General features: G+C 36.0%; 1 protein-coding gene across 3 annotated transcripts in view; it reads right to left on the reverse strand.

The window, feature by feature from the left end:
- SCN9A (sodium voltage-gated channel alpha subunit 9) overlaps window positions 1-23,620 on the reverse strand; it is a 166,647-nt gene that overhangs the window by 4,943 nt on the left and 138,084 nt on the right. For all 3 annotated transcript variants that reach the window (XM_021076176.1, XM_021076177.1, XM_021076178.1), the window contains 5 exons: window positions 21,243-21,524; window positions 20,390-20,443; window positions 19,335-19,472; window positions 11,349-11,453; window positions 9,376-9,646 (listed from right to left, as the gene is read on the reverse strand). In XM_021076176.1, the coding sequence (XP_020931835.1) occupies window positions 9,376-9,646; window positions 11,349-11,453; window positions 19,335-19,472; window positions 20,390-20,443; window positions 21,243-21,524 (850 nt within the window). The remainder of the gene's footprint in view (window positions 1-9,375; window positions 9,647-11,348; window positions 11,454-19,334; window positions 19,473-20,389; window positions 20,444-21,242; window positions 21,525-23,620) is intronic.

A 23,620-nucleotide genomic window follows, 5' to 3' on the forward strand; every position in this document is an offset into this window, starting at 1 on the left:
AAATGAGAGCAGAATAATTCCTTACAGTTGTACAAGGTCCTGTCAAAGTAACCATATTTTGAAGAATTTTATGTTGTTTACAGTTGTTTTGGCTAAGAATACCCAAGCAGATGTATTTTTTTCTAGATGCATAAGCACATTTTGATAATACATTAATAGAAGTTAGGTCAAACAATATATTTAAAATTTTATAGTGCATTACAAATCTATCTTTAGAAAGTTTGTGCAAATTAACACTCCTAATGATAGTATATGAGCGTTCTCATGCCCCACGTGCTCACCAGTTGTATCATTCTTCTTTATAATTTTACAAACAAATCTTTGTGATGTTTAAACCATCTCATTATTATAATTTATTTGAATTTATTTTTGGAAAAAATAATCCACATTTTTTTCTTACTTAACGGATATTTTATATGTTTGTTGGCTATTTTCAACTTTCTTTTTTTGACCTAGTCTAGTCCTTAGCCATTTTCCTATCGGAGTTTTAGTATTTTCCTTTTGATTTATGAGGACTATTTTTCTATTACAAGTTCTAATCCTGTTAGCCTTAAATGCTACATTAACAATTTTTCTATCTTTTGTCTTTCAACCTTTAAAAAAAAAATGTGGTGGTGGTGGTGGTGAGTTTTCCTCCATAGAATATTTTGATTTTTATGCAGTCAAAAAATACCTATTATTGGAGTTCCCATCGTGGCACAGCGGAAATGAATCCGAGTAGGAACCATGAGGTTGTAAGTTCAATCCCTGACCTCACACAGTGGGTTAAGGGTCTGGCACTGCTGTGAGCTGTCGTGTAGGTCTCAGACGCAGCTCAGATCTGATATTGCTGTGGCTGTGGTGTACGCTGGCGGCTACAGCTCCAATTAGACCCTGAGCCTGGGAACCTCCATATGACGTGGGTGCAGCCCTAAAAAGACAAAAACAAAACAAAACAAAACCCTATTGTTTTTTCTTCGTAGGATCAAGTTTATGTCATGAACAGATGAATAGAAAGGACTATTCAAGTTCATGGATATAAACCTATTCCCACTAGAATCCATTTTTTACATATTAATTTATGATTAATGTGATTTGTGTGATTACTGCATAACATAGTAATTCTCTATATATTAAAGTTTAAGTTTGGATAATTTATTTGAATCCATTGAGTATTTTAGTAAATTGTCTTCATCAATATAATAATAATCTTAATATCCAGCAATGCAAATCACTCCTCATTACTCTAATTTTTCTTCCAGATGAATTTTAGAATCATTTATATTTATATTGCCAAAGCATTACCCCCACCACACAAAAGGACATTGATACTCTCACTGGGATAACACCTATAGATTAATTTATTAAAAATGGTCATATTGGAGGTGGGACCAAAATTGGAAAGGAGTAAGACGTGGTGTTCACCTTCTCCCACAAATACATCAAAAGAAAAAAAAAAATCTACCAGTAAAATGATTCACACAGAACATCTACTGAAAGCTGGCAGAAGACCTTAAACCTCCAAAAGGGCAAGAAACCCTTCACATTACTGGGTAGAACAGAAGAGGCGGGGGGGAGAAAGAATAGAGAGAGAAAAGGAATCAGGATGGGACTAGCACTCTTGAGAGGGAACTGTTAAAGAGGAAGGGAACCTACACACTGGGAAGCCACCTAACTGATGTGAAGATCAGCCTAGACAGAGGGACCTCAAAGCCTTGGAGAAAAGCACAGAAGCTGGATTAAGGAGGGAAAAGCAGAGAGAGAGAGCTGCACAGACCATCAGCACCACTGCCCCCAGACACCACAGCCTGAGATACTCAGGTGGGAATTGGGTTCTGAGATCCAGGCTCCAGAAGCCAGTTTTGGGGAGAGGACTAGGGTTGGCTGAGTGGAGACAGCCTGAGGGGCTAGGGAGCAGAGTGCCACAGTCAAGGAAACTCGGGAGGAGGTCTGGGCCCACAGGAGAAGCAAGGTGCCATTGCTAGGAAGGGTGAAAGGAGGAGGGGTAGACCACCATAGGAATACCTTTCTCTGCTCATGTGCAGACTCTCAGAGGGCAGGGTGCTTCTGTCGCAGTCTACCGGCGATGGGCCACCTCTTGTGTGGGCTATGGGTGGCTGGGCAACTCTGGTATGGGATAAGGTCAGCGGGGTACCTCCTGCATGGGCTAAGCATGACATGGCACCTACTACATGGTCTATAGGCAGCAGGGGAAAATCACTGCAGTCGTCTCAGACTCCAGAAGTGAGTGTGGCTCACCACCACTAGGGGTCTGTGAACAGGCACCACCTGTGGCCCCAGTCACCTCTGCCACCTAAATCTGCCTGAGGGTCACTGCCACTTACCAGTGCCCTGCAACTAGGAGCAACCTGCACCACCTCTCCACAAGCCCTTCCCATTGTCAAGGGCCCACCAACCAGACACTGGCTACTAGCCCTGCCCATTGCCTCCATCTCCTGGAAGCACACACAGCACCCTGTAAAGGGGGATTACAGCCTACATACACTGAAGGAAGAGACAGCAATCATCCAATCCAAAGCAGCTCTCATGATAAAAATAAATAGTAAGCCCTCACAAAATACCCAGGGGTGCTCTCAAATATGAATAGCCCTGCAAGACTACAGTAGTTGTTTTCTCTAAACTCACAGAATAAGAAAAATGTAAGCAAAATGAAGATGCTCAGGAACCATTCTCAGTTAAGAGGAGAATTCCCTTGAAGGAGCAAACAATGAAACACACCTATGTAGTCTAACTCATACCGAGTTCAAAAAGGAGATAGTGAAAATACTAAAGAAATTAAGAGCAAACATGAAGGAATTAAGAGTGGATATGAACAATAATGCTGATTACTTTAGAAAGGAACTAGAAAATAGAGGGAGGAGCAAAGAAAAACTAGAAAATTCATTTACAGAGATGCAAGCTGAGTTGAAAGTACTGAGGAGAGAATGAATAAGGCAGAGGAACAAATTTTTGACTTGAAAGACAGAATAATAGAAATCGGAGTTCCCACTGTGGCACAGAGAAAAAGAATCTGATAGGAACCATGAGGTTGCAGGTCCAATTCCTGGCCTTGCTCAATGGGTTAAGGATTCGGTGTTGCCATGAGCTGTGGTGTAGGTCACAGATGTGGCTTGGGTCTGGCACTGTTGTGGCTGTGGCATAGGCCGGCAGCTGTAGTTTTGATTCAACCCTTTGCTTGGGAACCTCCATATGCTGTGGATGTAGCCCTAAAGAGCAAAACAAACAAACAAACAAAAAACCAGAATAATGTAAATTACCCAATCATGACAAGAGACAGAACACCAAATGAAAAAACATGAAAGCAATATAAGAGATCTATGAAATAGTATAAAGCAAGCTGATCCACATATAATAGGGATCCCAGAAGGAGAAGAAAAGGAAAAGGAGATTGAAAATATATTTGAAGAAATTATGGCTGAAAACTTTCCAAATCTAAAGGATACTGATATCAAGATACAGGAAGCACAGAGGGCCCCAAACAAGTTGAACCCAAACAGGCCCACACCAAGACATATTATAATAAAAATGGCAAAAGTTAAAGATAAAAAGAGAGGATTATAAAGGCAGCAGGAGATAAACAAAGAGTTAATTATAAGGGAACCCCCACAAGGCTATCAGCTGATTTCTCTACAGAAATGCTACAGGCCAGAAGAGAGTGGAAAGATATATTCAAAGTTCTAAAAGGGAAAAACTTGCAGCCTAGAATACTCTACCCAGCAAGAATATTATTTAAAATAGAAGGAAAAATAAAGAATTTCTCCAACAATAAACAGAAACTAAAAGAACAGAGCTATACTACACCCATTCTAAAAGAAAGACTGAAATGGCTCCTCTAAATAAAAAAGAAGTAAGAAATAGGATGGAGGAAATCATGATTGAAAGTAATCACTCAACTAAGCCAGTATACATACCTAAAAGGGGAAAAAAAAAAAAAACTATTGTAAAAGTGATGATAAACACCAGGAAAAGCAAAAGGAAAAACATGAAGATGTTAAAAAAAGGACATCGAAATCATAAAATGTAGGGAAGGGAAACAAGAAATTCTAGATTCTTTTTTTTTAAATAATGTGTTTGAGTCTATATGACTATCAGGTTAAAGCAAGCAGATACAGAAAGGGGTTAACATAGTTGAAAAATAGGGCTACCGCAAATCAAAACCAAACAGTACATTCACAAAATGCAAAAAGAAGAGGACACAAACAAAATAAAAGGAAATCATCCAGACAAAAAAAGAAAGGAACAAAGGAGACACATAGAATCAACTGGAAAACAATGTTTAAAATGGCACTAAATATATATTTATCAGTAATTACCTTAAATGTCAATGGACTGAATGCTCCAATCAAAAGACACAGAGAGGCAGACTGGATTAAAAAAACAAGAACCTATAATATGCTGCCTACAAGAGACTCACCTTAGGGCAAAGGACACATGTAAATAGAAAGTGAGAGGATGGGAAAAGATATTTCATGCCAATGGAAAAGATGGGACAGTATGAGTTGTAATACTCATATCAGAAAAAATCAACTTTAAAATGAAGGCCATAAAGAAAGATGAAGAAGGACACTATTTAATGATAAAAGAATCCATGCAGGAAGAGGATCCTACACTTGTCAATATATCTGCCCCTAATATAGGAGCACCCAAATACATACAAGAAATATTAATAGATCTAAAAGGAGAAATTTATGGGAATACAATAATAGTAGGAGAATTTAACACCCCACTCATATCAATGGACAGATCCTCTAGACAGAAAATCAATAAGGCAACAGAGATCTTAAATAACACAATAGAAAACTTAAACTTAATTGATATTTTCAGGACATTACATCCAAAAAATCAGGATAAACATTCTTTTCAAGTGCACATGTAATATTCTCAAGGACTGACCACATACTGGGGGAATAAAACTAACCTCAACAAATTTAAGGGTATAGAAATTATTTCAAGTATCTTGTCTGACCACAGTGGCATGAAACTAGAAATCAACCACAGGGAAAGAAATGAGAAAAAACTGACTACATGGAGACTAAACAGCATGCTACTAAAAAACCCAATGGGTCAATGAGGAAATCAAAAGAGAAGTTAAAAAATACCTCGAGACAAATGATAATGAAAACACAACCATTCAAAATCTATGGGATGCCACAAAAGCATTCTTAGAGGGAAGTTCACAGTGATACAGGCCTTCCTCAGAAAAAAAGAAGAATCTCAAATCATCAACTTAACCTACCACCTAAAAGAATTAGAAAAAGAACAAATAAAACCTAAAGTCAGCAGAAGGAAGGAAATCATAAATATCATAGAGGAAATAAACTAAATAGAGATTCAAAAAATTAGTAGAAAAAAAATCAGTAAAACCAAGACCTGGTTCTTTGAAAGGGTAAAACAAATTGACAAACCTATGGCCAGACTCTCCAAGAAGAGGAAAGAACTCAAAATAAGAAATGAAAAAGGAGAGATCTCAACAGATGCTGAAGAAATACAAAAAAAAAAAAAAAAAAAAGAAAAGAAAAGGAAATACTATGAACAATTATATGCCAACAAATTTGACAACCTAGAAGAAACAGACAACTTTCTAGAGATATACAGCCTGCCAAAACTGAATCAAGAAGAAATAGATAAACTGAACAGACTGATATTAAGAAATGAAATTGAATATATAATAAAACACTCCCTACAAACAAAATTCCAGGACAATATGTTTGGCAATTTCTACCAAACATACAAAGAATTTATACCTATCTTTCTTAAACTTTTCTAAAAGGTTAAGGAAGAAGGAATATTCCCAAAGACATTCTATGAAGCCACTATCACCCTAATACCAAAACCAGATGAAGATACTACCAAGAAAGAAAATTACAGGCCAATATCGTTGATGAATATAGATGAAAAAATTCTCAACAAAATTTTAGCCAATCGAATCCAACAACATATAAAAAAGATCATACATCATGACCAAGTGGGATTCTTCTCAAGTTTACAAGGATGGTTCAACATGTGCAAGTCAATCAACGTCTTACATCACATTAACAAAAGAAAGTTAAAAACTACATGATCATCTCAATAGATGCAGAAAAAGCATTTGGCAAAGTCCCACATCCATTCATAATAAATACTCTTACCAAAGTGGGAATAGAGGGAACATACATTAACATAATGAAAACCATTTATAACAAACCCACAGCCAATATAATACTCAATGGAGAAAAGCTGAAAGCCTTCCTGCTAAAATCTGTAACAAGACAAAAATGCCCACTCTCACAACATTCATTCAGCATAGTACTGGAAGTCCTAGCCACATCAATCAAACAAACAAAAGAAATAAAAGGTATCCAAATTAGAATAGAGGAGGTAAAACTGTCACTATATGCGATGACATGATACTACTATATATAGAAAACCTTAAGGACTCCACAAGAAAACTACTCAAACTGATCAACAAATTCAGCAAAGTAGCAGGATACAACATTAACATTCAGAAATCGGTTGCATTTCTGTATACTAACAAGGAAATATTAGAAATACTAGAAATAAAAATAAAATACTTTTAAATTTTATTTATTTTTTTAAATGATTTTTATTTTTTTCCATTATACCTGGTTTACAGTGTTCTGTCAATTTAATACTGTACATCAAGGTGACCCATTCACACATACATACATAAATTCTTTTTTATCACATTATCATGCTCCATCATAAGTGACTAGATATAGTTCCCAGTGCTATACAGCAGGATCTCATTGCTTATCCATTCCAAAGGCAATAGTTTGCATCTATTAACCCAAAATTTCTAGTCCATCCCATTCCCTCCCCCTCCCATCAGGCAGCCACAAATTTGTTCTCAAAGTCCATGATTTTCTTTTCTGTGGGAAGGTTCATTTGTGCCATATATTAAATTCCAGATATAAGTGATATCATATGGTATTTGTCTTTCTCTTTCTGACTTACTTCACTTAGTATGAGAGTCTCTAGTTCCATCCAAGTTGCTGCAAATGGCATTACTTTGTTCTTTTTTATGGCTGAGTAGTATTCCATTGTGTATATATACCACTTCTTAATCCATTCATCTGTTGATGGACACTTAGATTGATTCCATGTTTTGGCTATTGTGAATAGTGCTGCAATGAACATGCAGGTGCATGTGTCTTTTTCAAGGAAAGTTTTGTCTGGATATTTGCCCAAGAGTGGGATTGCTGGGTCATATGGTAGTTCTATGTATAGTTTTCTGAGGTACCTCCATACTGTTCTCCATAGTGGTTGTACCAGTGTCCATTCCCACCAACAGTGCAGGAGGGTTCCCTTTTCTCTACATCCCCTCCAGCATTTGTTGTTTGTGGATTTATTAATGATGCCCATTCTGACTGGTGTGAGGTGGTACCTGATGGTAGTTTGATTTGCATTTCTCCAACAAGCACATGAGAAAATGCTCAACCTCACTGATTATTAAAACACATTTTAAATTCACACCCCCAAAAATTATATGCTCAGGAATAAACCTGACCAAGAAGGTGAAAGACGTATATGCTGAGAACTATAAAACATTAATCAAGGAAATTAAAGAGGATTCAAAGAAATGGAAAGATACTCTATACTCCTGGACTGGAAGAATTAATATTGTTAAAATGGCCATACTATCCAAAGCAATCTACAGATTCAGTACAATCCCTATCAAATTACCCATGACATTTTTCACAGAACTAGAACAAACAATCCAAAAGTTTATATGGAGCCATAAAAGACTTAGAATTGCCAAAGCAATCCTGAGGGGGGAAAAAAAAAAAAAAACAACAGCCAGGGAACATAACTCTCCCAGACTTCAGACAACATTACAAAGCTACAGTAATCAATGCAGTGTGGTACTGGTACTAAAACAGACCTACAGACCAATGGAACAGAATAGAGAACCCAGAAACAAACCCAGACAACTATGGTCAATTATTTTTTAACAAAGGAGACAAGAATATAAAATGGGAAAAAGTCTTTTCAGCAAGTAGTGCTGGGAAAACTGGACCTCTGCGTGTAAATCAATGAAACTAAAACACACCCTCACTCCATGCACAGAAATAAACTCAAAATGGCTTAAAGACTTAAACATAAGACAAGACACCATCAAACTCCTAGAAGAGAATATAGGCAAAATATTCTCTGACATCAACCATACAAATGTTTTCTTAGGTCAGTCACCCAGGCAATAAAAATAAAAACAAAAATAAATCAATGGGGTCTAATCAAATTGGCAGGCTTTTATACAGCAAAGGAAACCATAAAAAAATAAAAAGACAGCCTACAGAAAGGGATAAATAATTTCAAATCATGCAACTGACAAGGGCTTAATCTCTAAAATATACAAACAATTTATACAACTTGACAGCAAAAACCCCAAACAAGCCAACTGAAAAATGGGCAAAAGACCTGAATAGACATTTCTCCAAAGAAGATATATAGATGGCCAACAGACACATGAGCAAATAAGTGCTCAACATCACTGACTATTAGAGAAATGCAAGTCAAAACTACTATGAGGTACCACCTCACTCTGGTCAGAATGGGCATCATTAACAAGTCAAATAACAAATGCTGAGGAAGATGTGGAGAAAAGGGTACTCTCCTTTACTGTTGGTGGGACTGTAAATTGGTACAACCACTATGGAAAACAGTATGGAGGTACCTCAGTAAACTAAATATAGAACTACCATATATCAAGCAATCCCACTCCTGGGCATATATCTGGCCAAAACTTACATTGAAAAAGAAACATGCATCCATCCATATGTTCATTGCAGCACTATTCACAATAGCCAAAACATGGAAACAACCTAAATGTCCGTTGACAGATGAATGGATTAAGAAGAAGTGGTATATATACACAATGGGATACTACTCAGCCATAAAAAAGAACAAAATAATACGATTTGCAGCAACATTTATGGAACTAGAGACTCATACTAAGTGAAGTAAGTCAGAAAGAGGAAGACAAATACCATATGATGTCACTTATATCTGGAATCTAACATATGGCACAAATGAACCTATCTACAGAAAAGAAACAAACTCATGAACTTGGAGAAGAGACTTGTGGTTGCCTCGGAGGAAGTGGAATGGACTGGGAGTTCGGGGTTAGTAGCTGCAAATTGTTGCATCAGGAGTGGATAGGCAATGAGATGCTGCTATGTAGCACAGAGAACTATATCTAATCACTTGTGATAGAACATGATGAAGGGTAATGTGACACAGAGGTTTTTGTTTAGTTTTGTTTCTAAGGTTCCGTATTCAAAAGTAAGTTTATATTCAAGAACTCAGAAACTTCTCCAGGTACATGTGATGTTTAGTTTGATTCAAAATTAATATCTGATTAATAAATGGTCTTACCTACAATGGAGAGAATCACAACCACAAAATCAAAAATGTTCCATCCTACAGTGAAGTAGTAGTGTCTGAGGGAGATCAGTTTCAGCACACATTCTCCAGTGAAAAGGATAATAAAAACCACATTGATCCAGTTTAAAACTTCAGTCATGTATGAACTTTGTCCCTCTTTTTCTACCATCATGGTTACCATGTTGAGGCAGATAAGAACCATGATGGTGATATCAAATGCTTGGTTTGTTACTAGGTCAAATATACATCCTTGGAATTTGTTCTGAAAAGAAATAAAAATAATGAGAAATGTACAGTAAATTTTGTAAGGAGTAGCCATAAATCATAAATCATTTCAGTATTAAAAAATAAACATTTTTTAAATATCTGTTTTCAAAACTTGCATAAATTAGTCCTGGTCATAGGTTCTTGCTTTTGTACAAGAAATATTATTAATGGGTTAAATCTAAGTCAGAGTACAAAAAAACTTTTTGCTGTTGACTTTCAGTATACCTGGTCTTCAGTTAGCCTTGTAAACTAACATTTGATTTTAGGCATATTCACACTAGCACTTAGATATGAATTACCATGATCACAAGGTAATTTTGTATTAAAGAAAACCCCAGCTGGGGTTTTTCAAGGTAATAAAATGACATCTTTAAATTTCTACTTTGTCATGTATTTTGAGTAATGTGTTGGCATTGTCCTATACTGATATTACTATTATGAGACAGTAATTTTTTCCTGTCTCTTTCACATATAAAATATATATTTCCAAACATATCCATACTTACATATCATCTTTATTGTTAGTCTCATTAATAACATTACGCTTTCCAGGAAACTCAATTTCAAAATCCCTTTATTAATATTCTGGTCATTAATTTTATCATTAATTAAGGGACAGTTCTCATATGTGTAAAAACTGGAATTAATTTCAGATTCTACACTGGAAATTTGCATAGGCAAGTTTTAAGGCATTGTATCAAGATCAAGTAAGAGACTGAAAATTAAAAATCAGCTTTAAATCCATACATTTGATTCAGTAAGTTTAGGTGAAATCTGGCAATGTGTCCTTAAAAAGTGCTGGGTAATCCTCACGTAGGCAGCTGGTATTAACTGGGTTCCCATCTTTAGGATACTCTGTTTTCAGCCATAACTTGCAAGGTATGTTATGTTGGATAGAAACTGAAAGGTATATAATGCATTTAAACTGATTTTAATTTTTAGAGGAATAAAAACTATTCTTTGACCACTAAGATCAATACTTCCTTCTGAGCCTATTCTGGTCTTTGATCCCAGAGTAGGATAAAGTTTAGATTGATGACCAGTCCAACTGTTTCTCTCACTATTTATTATTGTATCAAAGATCTGCATGTGAGTTTCACCCAACTGATAGATAGCCATGACTACATCATAAAGCCCTCAAGATTAAATTTCAATCAAAAGTACTTTTCAAAAAAATCTTTTTAGGGCTGCACCCATGGAATATGGAAGTTCTCAGGCTAGCAGTTGAATCAGAGCTGCAGCTGCTGGCTTATGCCACAGCCACAGCAATATTGGATCCAAGAGTGTCTGCAACCTACGTGACAGCTCACAGCAATGCCAGATCCTTAACAGACTGAGCGAGGCCAGGGATCGAACCCATGTCCTCATGGATACTAGTTGAGTTCATTACTGTTGAGTCACGATGGAACACCTCAAAAGTTCATTTTATTTTGATTCTCTACAGGCCATTTGTACTAATAGTAAATTGTATAGCTAATGTAGAGTAAAAGCATATAGATTGTTTTTCATTTTTACAGAAAAAATAAAATACAAGAGGGAATATTAAGAGCTGTGATGGTATTCAATATATATATATTGTTATGAGGACTTTTGATCAAAATATTAAAATATATACATTTATGTTTAAGAAATAGTTGTATATTAAAGATGAATTTTAAAAAGTTGAAAATCTACATGCTAAAAATATATTTTTTTACCCCTGGCCGAGGTATAGGCTTTTGTGGTTTCTTGGATCCCAGCTTTTTCATTGCATTATAATATTTCTTCTGTTCTTCCGTCATAAAGATATCTTGACCTCCAAGGTAAAGAAACAAAAAAAAAGAATTTAGTTAAAACCAGAATCATTGTCCAGATCTTCCTTCAGATCATAACACAGGTTAAAAATGTACTCATAAATGAAATGAATTCTTACTTTAGTAGCACATATACTAAGATTGTAATCATGTAGAGATTAGCATGGCTTCTGATCTAGGATGTCATGCAAATTTGTGAAGCATTGCATATTTCTGGTGACAGATGGTAACTAGACTTTTATGGTAACCATTTCGCTGTGTATACAAACATCAAATCCTTATGTCGTATACCTGGAACTAATATACTGTTGTGTCAACTGCACCTCAATTTTAAAAAATGAAATGCATTTTGTTATGTGCAAGATAGCCAGAAATAAAGCTCGTTTAAGGGATTACCCACGTGTAGGCATATGACTCTCCATATATAAGGTAATGTGCATAATATATAAAATATATGGATTACATGCAATAATTATTGGCTTAATTATCTTTTGGTAGCCTAATCTATATTGTTTTATACTATGTGCTGGTACTATTTTATACTATTTTATCTGCTACTGGTTTCACCAGGCATTTCATTGCTAAATAACAAATATATTAGAAATGGTTATAAGAAATAAAACTAGTGAATGATAATTTGTTTACTTTCTTGCTATATAGACTCATAAAGAGTAGAGGCCAATACTACCCAAAGCAATCTACAGATTCAATGCAATCCCTATCAAATTGCCCATGACATTTTTCACAGAACTAGAACAAACAATCCAAACATTTATATGGAACCATAAAAGACCCAGAATCGCCAAAGCAATCCTGAGAAACAAAAACCAAGCAGGAGGCATAACTCTCCCAGACTTCAAGAAATACTACAAAGCCACAGTCATCAAAACAGTGTGGTACTGGTATCAAAACAGACAGACAGACCAATGGAACAGAATAGAGAATCTGGAAATAAACCCTGACACCTATGGTCAATTAATCTTTGACAAGGGAGGCAAGAACATAAAATGGGAAAAAGAAAGTCTATTCAGCAAGCATTGCTGGGAAACCTGGACAGCTGCATGCAAAGCAATGAAACGAGAACACACCCTCACACCATGCACAAAAATAAACTCCAAATGGCTGAAAGACTTAAATATAGGACAGGACACCATCAAACTCCTAGAAGAAAACATAGGCAAAACACTCTCTGACATCAACATCATGAATATTTTCTCAGGTCAGTCTCCCAAAGCAATAGAAATTAGAGCAAAAATAAACCCATGGGACCTCATCAAACTGAAAAGGTTTTGCACAGCAAAGGAAACCCAAAAGAAAACAAAAAGACAACTTACAGAATGGGAGAAAACAGTTTCAAATGATGCAACCGACAAGGGCTTAATCTCTAGAATATATAAACAACTTATACAACCCAACAGCAAAAAAGCCAATCAATCAATGGAAAAATGGGCAAAAGACCTGAATAGACATTTCTCCAAAGAAGATATACAGATGGCCAACAAACACATGAAAAAATGCTCCACATCGCGGATTATAAGAGAAATGCAAATCAAAACTACCATGAGATACCACCTCACACCAGTCAGAATGGCCATCATTCATAAATCCACAAATAACAAGTGCTAGAGGGGCTGTGGAGAAAAGGGAACCCTCCTGCACTGTTGGTGGGAATGTAAACTGGTACAGCCACTATGGAGAACAGTTTGGAGATACCTTAGAAATCTATACATAGAACTTCCATATGACCCCGCAATCCCACTCTTGGGCATCTATCCAGACAAAACTCTACTTAAAAGAGACACGTGCACCCGCATGTTCATTGCAGCACTATTCACAATAGCCAGGACATGGAAACAACCCAAGTGTCCATCGACAGAGGATTGGATTCGGAAGAGGTGGTATATATACACAATGGAATACTACTCAGCCATAAAAAAGAATGACATCATGCCATTTGCAGCAACATGGATGGAACTAGAGAATCTCATCCTGAGTGAAATGAGCCAGAAAGACAAAGACAAATACCATATGATATCACTTATAACTGGAATCTAATATCCAGCACAAATGAACATCTCCTCAGAAAAGAAAATCATGGACTTGGAGAAGAGACTTGTGGCTGCCTGATGGGAGGGGGAGGGAGTGGGAGGGATCGGGAACTTGGGCTTATCAGACACAACTTAGAATAGATTTACAAGGAGATCCTGCTGAATAGCATTGAGAAAGAATAGATTTATAAGGAGATCCTGCTGAATAGCATTGAGAACTTTGTCTAGATACTCATGTTGCAACAGAAGAAAGGGTGGGGGAAAAAATGTAATTGTAATGTATACATGTAAGGATAACCTGACCCCCTTGCTGTACAGTGGGAAAATAAAAAAAATTATAAAAGAGTAGAGGCCAAAAACAGAAGCTAAATAGTATTTTTATACTCATTTGTATTAATTTTAATATACCATAATCCTTTAGCATAAAAATGAGTGTATGTAGTATATACATATACTACACATGAATGTATGTAGTATATACATATACTACACATATATACATATATATATATATATATATCTCCACAAATAGTATATATCTATACCTATATATCTATATCCATATATTTGGTACATATATATATAATAAATTTATTTATTCATTAAAAATCTTTGGTTACCTTTTCAATTCCAAATAAAGGAATTTCAATATAAACACCTCATTGGGTGTGAACTTTACACATCATAGAGTTCTAGATGTTGAGAAAATTACCAATAATCCAGAGTTTCTGACTTGAAGGACTTTATAATTGAGTATACAACACTGAAGATTCAACAGTAAAAAAGATAACATCTAAATAAAGCTTTTGATCCTTCTACACTGTATAAAGGAGACCTAGAAGCTTTGCCTACTCTTTTAGACTCTGTTAATTTCCTAAAACTATTTGTAATTTAAATAGATTCATGCATATTCCTCACTGATCTGTAATGTAAACTTTTAATTTATAGCATAAACTAGTATAATCCATGTCACTAGGAATTTGGGGGAATTTATAGCTCTGAAATCCTTATTTAACTTGTAGGGCCCTGGAGTGAAAGATGACCTGTTTATGGTTTTCCTGGATTATTGCATTTTATTATTGATCAAATACCTAATGATAACCAGGGATTCTCTTTCAGTCTTACCTTAATTTACATCTCCTTTATTTGATATGCAGTCTGTGTAATTTTGGCATTCATCTCATCTACTGATGCTTGAGAGAGAACTTTCACGCCAATGTCAAGAGAAGCCCTGACTCTATTGCTCTCTGACAGAGGCTGAATATCATAGCATGCCAAGAATTTACAAGAGATTAGGGTAACACTGGGAAGATAATTCTGAATTAGAGGTAAAAATCAAGGCAGCAGGTTTTGTCTTCCCTGGTTGTCAAAATAATGACGGGTAGGATGACACTGAGAGGAGATTACAAAGTGCTCTTGTAGAGAAATTGTGTCCTTACTTTGTTTTATTGTACCATGTGTAGACCTTGTAAAATATGGCCCTTTAAAAGCTGGGTGGGAGACATTCTGTAAGTCAGGTTAGCCTTTACACTCTATGTCAGGGTTGTATTATACAGTAGTTAAGACCTCAGTTGTAGTGTAATACCATCTTCTTTCAAATCCTATCTCTGTTGTCCTTGGGCAAGTTTTTAAATCTCTTTAAGGTTAAATCATCCTGTCATTACAAGAGTAACTACCTCATTGGTTTGTTGTGAGGATCAGTTAAGACACTGCATTCTAAACACATAATGCCAGAAGCACAAGTCCTCAATAATAATTATGTACTTTTTCTGTTGTTGTTATTTACCTTCCCGATAAGGTTACAGATACTGAAAAGGGTTGATGTTAGAATTTACTCACATGTTCCTAAGTCTGTTCCAGTCATTTGTGTAAGTACATTATATACATTTCCCTTTTATGATATGAACCCTTTTGCCTGATGTTACTGATAATGGTGTCTCTCCAACCCAGCTTCCTGCAGTGGCAATTCTTATTGTAAGAATAACATTTAAGAGTAAGAGGATTAAAACAGTTAGAGCTGTGGCTGTTCTATTATTGTCATACTGCTCTTTCTAGATACACATATCCGTTTATCCTAACAAGGAATGATGGGGAACCATATGTGTGTGCTTATGGATCACATATATACATGTATAATGATAAAGTAGGAAAAATAACTAAATGGGGAATTAGGGTATATTTTGTAAAATTATTTTCAAGATTAACTATTAATTATTCAAGATCATCTGCTTAAAGGCATGAATATATGTATGATAAGAGTAGATAAGTTTGACTGTCAGATATAAAATATAAGAATAGAACATGGAATTAAAAAATTCTTTGACAAATAAACACCTGTATTTGGAAAGGTAAGATTATATAACATTTAACATTTACTACATTTACCTTCACTCCTGAATAGTCAATCATAGCCACTAATGACATTTCATTGCATGTACATCTGTCTTTTCTTAGGTGCTAAGCCAACATCTGAAATCACTTTCTCTTGTAATTTTACTCATCCTTCAAAGGTGTCTTTTCTTGTGGTTAGGCTATAGCCAAAGTAACTCAGTTAACTTGGAGAAAACTGAGACATCTTAGACATTTTATTCTCCTGCAAATCCCAAACAATACTGTAGACCCCCTAAAATCTTTTAATTGAATGTATCTCCTATTCTCCAATGCTCCCAATGACTAATTTGAAGAATTAAGTGTGGTCTAGGTGGCAGATAAAGCAGGTTTTTTGGTCTCTCCCCAATCATTCTCTGGATGATTGCTAGAGTAATTTTTTAAATTAAAGCTAAGTTTTCAAAATCTCTGGAAAAAGAGACTTCAGGGTTAGATCTATGACGGAAGCTACTTCTTAGCAGTCAGAACACGTGCAGGTCACACAACCCCACTGAGAGGTGAAGTGGGGATACTGTGCCCTCTAGACTTCTAAAATGTGACAGAGATAACTGTGTAAAGTAGTACATAAAAAGATCAGCCATGCCATCAAATGCCAATATCCTGCTATATGCTCTTCCTTGCTCTAAACACTTCAAAGATACATCCTACTGATAGGTATCTAATATGGCTTTTCAGATCTGCTCTCAAGCAAATCAAGACCACATCTTTACTATTTTTCTTCTTAAAAGTCCACCCAAACTGGATAGCTTGGTATTTCTCCCAGATTGCTGCCTCCTTTATCAGCACTGTGTATGTACTCACACATTTCTTTGACCCTTCATGTGGATTTTCCATTTTTTTGCTTCCCAGTTGCTACATGTCTTCTCACTCTTCTTCCAAAACCTGCTCAATTATCATAACCATCATAAAACTTTCTATAGTTGTATCTTCTTTTCCTCAAACTGCCCATTTACATTTTTTGTTGTTTATTTTTCTTATTACATTTATCGCTATGTCATATAATAGTGTTTGGGGGTATGGCAGAGGAAAGGGCCTAAACAATATACAAGGTACATGGGATCGACTACTGACTATTAAAATCCTTTCACTTACCAGGTGCATCATCTTGGATAAATTATTCAAAATCTCTTGCCTTTCCTTGTTTACAAAACAAAGGCTATAATAATAACTCCTCTTATGATTGGTATTATGGGTTTAACTCTGTCCCCTCACCCCTCAAAAAAAAAAAGGATACATTGTAGTCCTAACCCCTAGTATCTCAGACTGAACTTACTTAGAAATAGTGTCATTGCAGATGTAATTAAATTAAAATAAGGTCATACTGGAGTAGGGTGGGCCCTTAATCCAACATGACTGGTGTCCCCATACAAAGAGGAGTGGCACAGGAGAGAGAATGTCATGTGACCACAGAGGCTGAGACTGAGGTTATGCTGTCACAAGCCAAGGAGCATTTGAGCTACCAGAAGCTGAAAGATGCAAAGAAGGATCTGCCTCTAGAGATGTTGAGGCTTTACCAACAAAGTTTGATTGTGAACTCTGAGCCTCCAGAACTGTGGGAGGATCATTTTCTGATGTTTGAAACCATCCAGTTTGTGGTCCTATGGCTGATACAGGTGTTATAAACATCAATGAAACAAAAAACTGTTGAAAAATCTTAATTTTTATGACCTATACAATTTCTTCTGCTATAATATCAACTCCTTGAGCTCAGGAACTGTATCTTATGTTGTTCTCCTATAAGTGCCAGCCCAGTACATACCATACAGAACCCTGGCTTAGAACAGACTACATTAACTACTTATAAATATGTTTTGCATAAATAATTAGTGCATTGAATTTTATTCCTCAATTCCCTAAGGGTACATTGGGAGAAAAAAACTGAATAGTTGATATATTGCTTAAAAATAATTATGATTTAGTCAAACGTTGCAAATGACAAGGGCTTAATTTCTAAAATATACAAACAACTTATACAACTGAACAGCAAAAAAGCCAACAACCTAATTGAAAAATGGGCAAAAGACCTGAATAGACATTTCTCCAAAGAAGGTATATGGATGGCAAATAGGCACATGAAAAAATGGTCAACATCAGTGATTATTAAAGAAATACAAATCAAAACTACTATGAGGTACCATCTCGCACCAATCAAAATGGCAATCATTAATAAGTCCACAAATAAATGCTGGAGAGGGTGTAGAGAAAAGGGAACCCTCCTGCACTGTTGGTGGGAATGTAAGTTGGTACAACCACTGTGGAAAACAGTATGGAGGTACCTCAGAAAACTATACATAGAACTAACTTATGACCATATGATCCAGCAATCCCACTCTTGGGCAAATATCCGGACAAAACTTTCTTTCAAAAAGACACGTGCACCTGTATGTTCACTGCAGCTCTATTCACAATAGGTGAGACATGGAAACAACCTAAATGTCCATTGACAGATGAATGGATTAAGAAGTGGTATATATACAAAATGGAATACTACTCAGCCATAAAAAAGAACAAAGTAATGCCATTCACAGCAACATAGATGCAACTAGAGACTCTCATACTAAGTGAAGTAAGTCAGAAAGACAAAGATAAATACCATATTATCTTATATACTTATACCTGGAATTTAATATATGGCACAAATGAACCTTTCCACAAAAAAGAAACTCATGGACTTGGAGAACAGACTTGTGGTTGCCGAGGGAGAGGGAGAAGGAGTGGGATGGACTGGGAATTTGGGGTTAATAGATGCAAACTATTGCCTTTGGAATGGATAAGCAATGAGATCCTGCTGATAACACTGGGAACTATATCTAGTCACTTATGATGGAGGATGATAATGTGATAAAAAAGAATTTATATATGTATGTGTGACTGGGTCACCATGCTGTACAGTATTAAATTGACAGACACTGTAAACCAGGTATAATGGAAACAAATAAAAGTCATTAAAAAGAAAAAAAAATATGATTTAGGAGAGGATTATTTTCTGTGCAGAGATGAATGAAATTAAACATATCTGTAACCATATACTAACCAATTACTTTGTATTTATTTTATTTTATTTTATTTTGTTGTCTTTTGTCTTTTTAGAGCCGCACCCACAGCATACGGAGGTTTCCAGGCTAGGGGTCTAATCAGAGCTGTAGCTGCCAGTGTATGCCACAGCCACAGCAACACCAGATTCCAGCCTCGTCTGTGTCCTGCATCTGCTCGAGGCAACACTGGATCCTTAACCCACTGAGCGAGGCCAGGGATTGTACCCACAACCTCATGGTTCCTAGTCAGAGTCGTTTTTGCTGCGCCATGATGGGAACTCCCTAGTCGATTATTTTAAAAATTAATGAAATTCTAATGACTAATTACTCACTGAGATCAAATTAAATTTCACATTATATTTTGAGGAAATAATTGTTCATTTCTTTTCAGCACAATAACAAAAACTTAAAATACTTATCTTCTTTTTCTGTTGATTGAAATTATCTATGATGACACCAATGAACAAGTTCAAAGTGAAGAATGACCCAAAGATGATAAAGATGACAAAATAAATGTACATGTAGAGGCTGTACTCATATATGGGCTGCTTGTCTACCTAGAAAATTCATAGAAGTTAGCAGTATGTTGACAATAAAATCCATCATTTTCTTTTTCACGTGGTTTTAACAAGGTAACCCGAACAATGCTATCCTAGGTAAATGTTTTCAGAAGCTATAGTGTTGTTGAGGGTCAATATAATCATTTCTAAAAGTTTATTCAACATTTACACTAAATAAATATTTATTACATGCTTATTATGAATATAACCTTCAAATAACTACAAAGGTCTTATCCATTGCACTACTTGTTCTCAGATTGTAGGATGATTTAGTAAGTAAATGACCTAATGTATATTTTTTGTTTCCAGAAAAAAAAAAAAAAAACAGTAAAAGAGATACCATATTTATATACATTTTGCTTTTTTTTTTCATTTGATTATAAAAGTGTCTTCCTTGGATTTTGTGACAACATGAAAGAGTCAGTAGTCTTCACACTTTTTCAGTGTGGGACTTATTTCATATGAACTCTCCCAAAGCACTTGAAAATATAAAAGCAGTAAAAATGATTAAATGAATAAAATATATTATTTTATTTTTATTTTGATAAACAAATATTTACCAAGCACTTATTATTGCAAGGCTGTGCTCTACTTCATTTTCTAGTTGGAGCCTCAGAACAACCCCATAAGGTAGGCAGTAAATTATTTTCCTTTTACAGATCAATAAACAGGCTCAGAGAGAAAATAATTTGCTCAAAGTCAGTCGCAAGCTTGTAGGATGTGGTAGAGCCTGAATTTAAGTCAAGCTCTGTTTCCAAATGCTGCACAGGTAACTACCAGGCTCTACCAGGTGAAAGTTCTTTAGTGTGTGTGTATACCCTGGGCTCTTTGGAACTGCTGTTTGCAAACAGCCTAACTATGCTAACGAGCTTTTCACAACTGTAGAGTTTCGTGTTATGTTTACCAATACTTACGTTAACAGAATCAACCGCTGCATACATAATATCCATCCATCCCTTAAATGTTGCCTGTAAATATAACATTTATAGAATCTGAATATGAACCTCATACTCTAAAACAGCCATATATGAATTTAGTCTGTTTAATGTTACAATATTCATTAATACTAAGTTAGTGAGTTTTACTGTATAGTCATCCCTTGATATAGCAGAAGATTGGCTCTAGGGCCCCCTGAAGATACCAAAATCTGCCCCTGCTCAAGCCCCTTGCATTAGGCAGATGCAAAACTGCAGATAAGGTGAGCCCATTTAATTTTAAAATACCAATTTAACATAAAGATGCTATGTTAAGAAAAAAAAAAAAAAAAAGAATGCATTCCCAAGTCACATTCTAAATCTTAGTCCTAGTTAATTATTTCCAGGTTGTTACAACTGCTAAACTGCTTACTGAGTTTTGTACATGAACTTTTGTTTTTCCAGAGGGGGAGAATTTTATGAAAAGGGGTGGAAATATTTTTCTCCAAATCTTAAGGATCCTCGGTACCAGTGGGAAGTCCATCCCATTTCTCTGTAGCGTAAGAGTGACAGTCCAAAAAGTGACTATTCATTTTTGGAGCAACATTCAGATGGCACAATAGCCAGTGGGTTGGGTAGCTCCCAGATGGTGATTATGGATTAACAACTCTCAAATTCAACAGAACCTATGCTTCTTAACTCATGTTTATAGGCACATGTTCTAAAAAAGACCAACTCTGTTTTGAAAGTCACAAAGTATCTTTAATTTTTACTTAGTAATTATGTTAACAGAGGCAGCTTCTTCATCAGGTGCACACTAAAATAGCAAGCATTCATAAGAGGGGTCACTTACAACTTGAAGCAGAGACAGGTAACCAAGTCCAACATTATCGAAGTTCACTTTCAGGTTTTTCCATCGCACATTTTGACTAACATTCATAAGCGCAAAACATGCAGAACGATTTTCAACTTCGCTTGTAGGAAACCGTGACCCGTCTGTGGTGTTAATACACTCATAGAATTTGCCAGCAAACAGATTTACTCCCATGATGCTAAATATTAGCCAGAATATAAGACACACAAGGAGCACATTCATGATGGAAGGAATTGCACCTATGAGGGCATTCACGACCACCTAGCATTCGAAAGAAAAGAATAATTAGGATTAGTAAGAATGTTAAGTGGGCAACATTAGAGAAACACAATGCAGAATTCAAGACATTAGAAAAGCCACCCTTTAAACACTTAAGAAATAAATCAACCAACCAACATGTATTTATTGAATGCCTACTATGTGCTCAGCAGTGTGCCAAGCAGGACAAAATGAGAAAGGAGCCCCGCGATCAACCACTTTACAAAAATACATGAGGATCACACAGTGAAACTACTGAGCAAGAATACAAAACAAATCACTAAGATGATATGGCAGCTTAAATAAATGGAAAAAATAAATAAAATAATAAACCAAAAACCTGATATATGTAAGGTGATGTCATAAAATCTGCATGCTCTAGAAAAGAAAGAAATTTATAAATACAAATGATTAAAATAAGTAAAATGTACATTTAAAGGTTCATAGTCCTAGAATTACCAGTACTAACATTTTCCCATATAGAGAAACTACTAGTATATATGAGCTGGAGTTAAGACTGGGAATCTTTTCATGGTTTGAACCCCTTAGGTTTAATGGTTCAGCTAGTTGTGCAATACGGAAATTTAGTTAAGACCTTGGGACCTCTATTTATCTGCAGAATAAGAACAATTTTTTCAAATTCATTATTCTAACGCCTAAAATACCTTTATATATATAAGTCCTTGGCTAAATATAAATAGTGCTGGTCCCAGCTAAAACAAAAATTAAGTACAGCTTATCTTTAATACTCCCTTTATTTCTGCTTTTCAGCATTTCCACTGCTATTGATCACCCAGGCCTCTTGCCACCCAGTGTTCCTATGTGGCAACTACCACAGTATTTACCACTCTCCAGATTTTCTGAATTACCTCATCTTGACAAGCTTGCTATCTTCTTAAACTGAGTTGTAATCTGAGTTTGAATGCAAATATGTTAGAGACTAACTTTTCAACTAAAGTGCATGTGCTCCCTCTTTTTTTTTTTTTTTTTTTTTTTTTTGACATATATCAAGGAGGCTCTCAAGACATTTCCAAAAGAAAAGATACTAAGGACCTCTGACTGCTTTTGAGATTGTCCAGAGCAGGAATTGGCAAACATTTTCTGAAATATTTTTAGGCTTTGCAAGTTATATGATCTCTGTGGTGACGCTTCAATTCTGCCATTGCAGCAATGGAGCAGACATAAACATACGGGGGTGGCTGGGATCCAATGAAACCTCCTTTACAAAATAGGCATCCAGGCTGTGGGTTTTAGTTGTTGACCTTTGGTCCAGAGCAACAGTTATTACCCTGGGGTCCATGGACCTGTAGAGGTTCCACAGGGGCATGAAATTAAATGAAAAATATTACAGGTATGCTTTCTTTATGGATAGATGATTTATACTTTCAGTATACATGACCCTAAAAGCCTAAGGAAGCACAGGATTAGAAAACAGAATTCAAAGTGGTCAGCTCTTTTTTCAAACCTACGTTTTCATCTTCATTTCCTGCTACCCATCCCCATCCCCCACTATGCTTATCACCTAAGCACCTTGATCCTTCTGGTCACTGGTCAAACATACCTTGCATAATCAAGTCCATGCCTCTCTACCAAGAAGCATCTCTGTCTGGAGTAACTACCTACTGGTGACTTGTGGACCACTCATTGGCTCCAAGGTCACCTTCTTGTGAAGCCTTCCCAGACTCCCCCAAGTAGCCACCCCCATCCCTACTCCTGTAGCACTATGTGCTTACTATTTTATAGCAAATGCCACAGAGTAACTAACTACTCTTCCCCTGTCTGTCTCTCCATGACCATGGTCCTTACTCTTGGGGAACTGGGGTCTATTTACCATTGTACTTTTTTTACAGTACAAAATGTGACACATAGTTGGTGTGGAAAATGTTTGCTGAAAGAACATGAGTACTGATTAGTCTTTTTTAAAAAAAATTTTTTTTTTTTTTTTGGTCACACCTGTGGCATGTAGAAGTTCCCAGGCCAAGGATTGAACCCACGCCACAGCTGTTACCAGAGGGATGTGGATATATATTGTTCTGGTGAGAAGCTGTTTGGGAAAGTCAGTAAGTTCAAGAACCTCAAGCTTGAAAGGAACTAACTAC

This window comes from Sus scrofa, chromosome 15, assembly GCF_000003025.6.
Source record: "Sus scrofa isolate TJ Tabasco breed Duroc chromosome 15, Sscrofa11.1, whole genome shotgun sequence".
NCBI lineage: Eukaryota > Metazoa > Chordata > Mammalia > Artiodactyla > Suidae > Sus > Sus scrofa.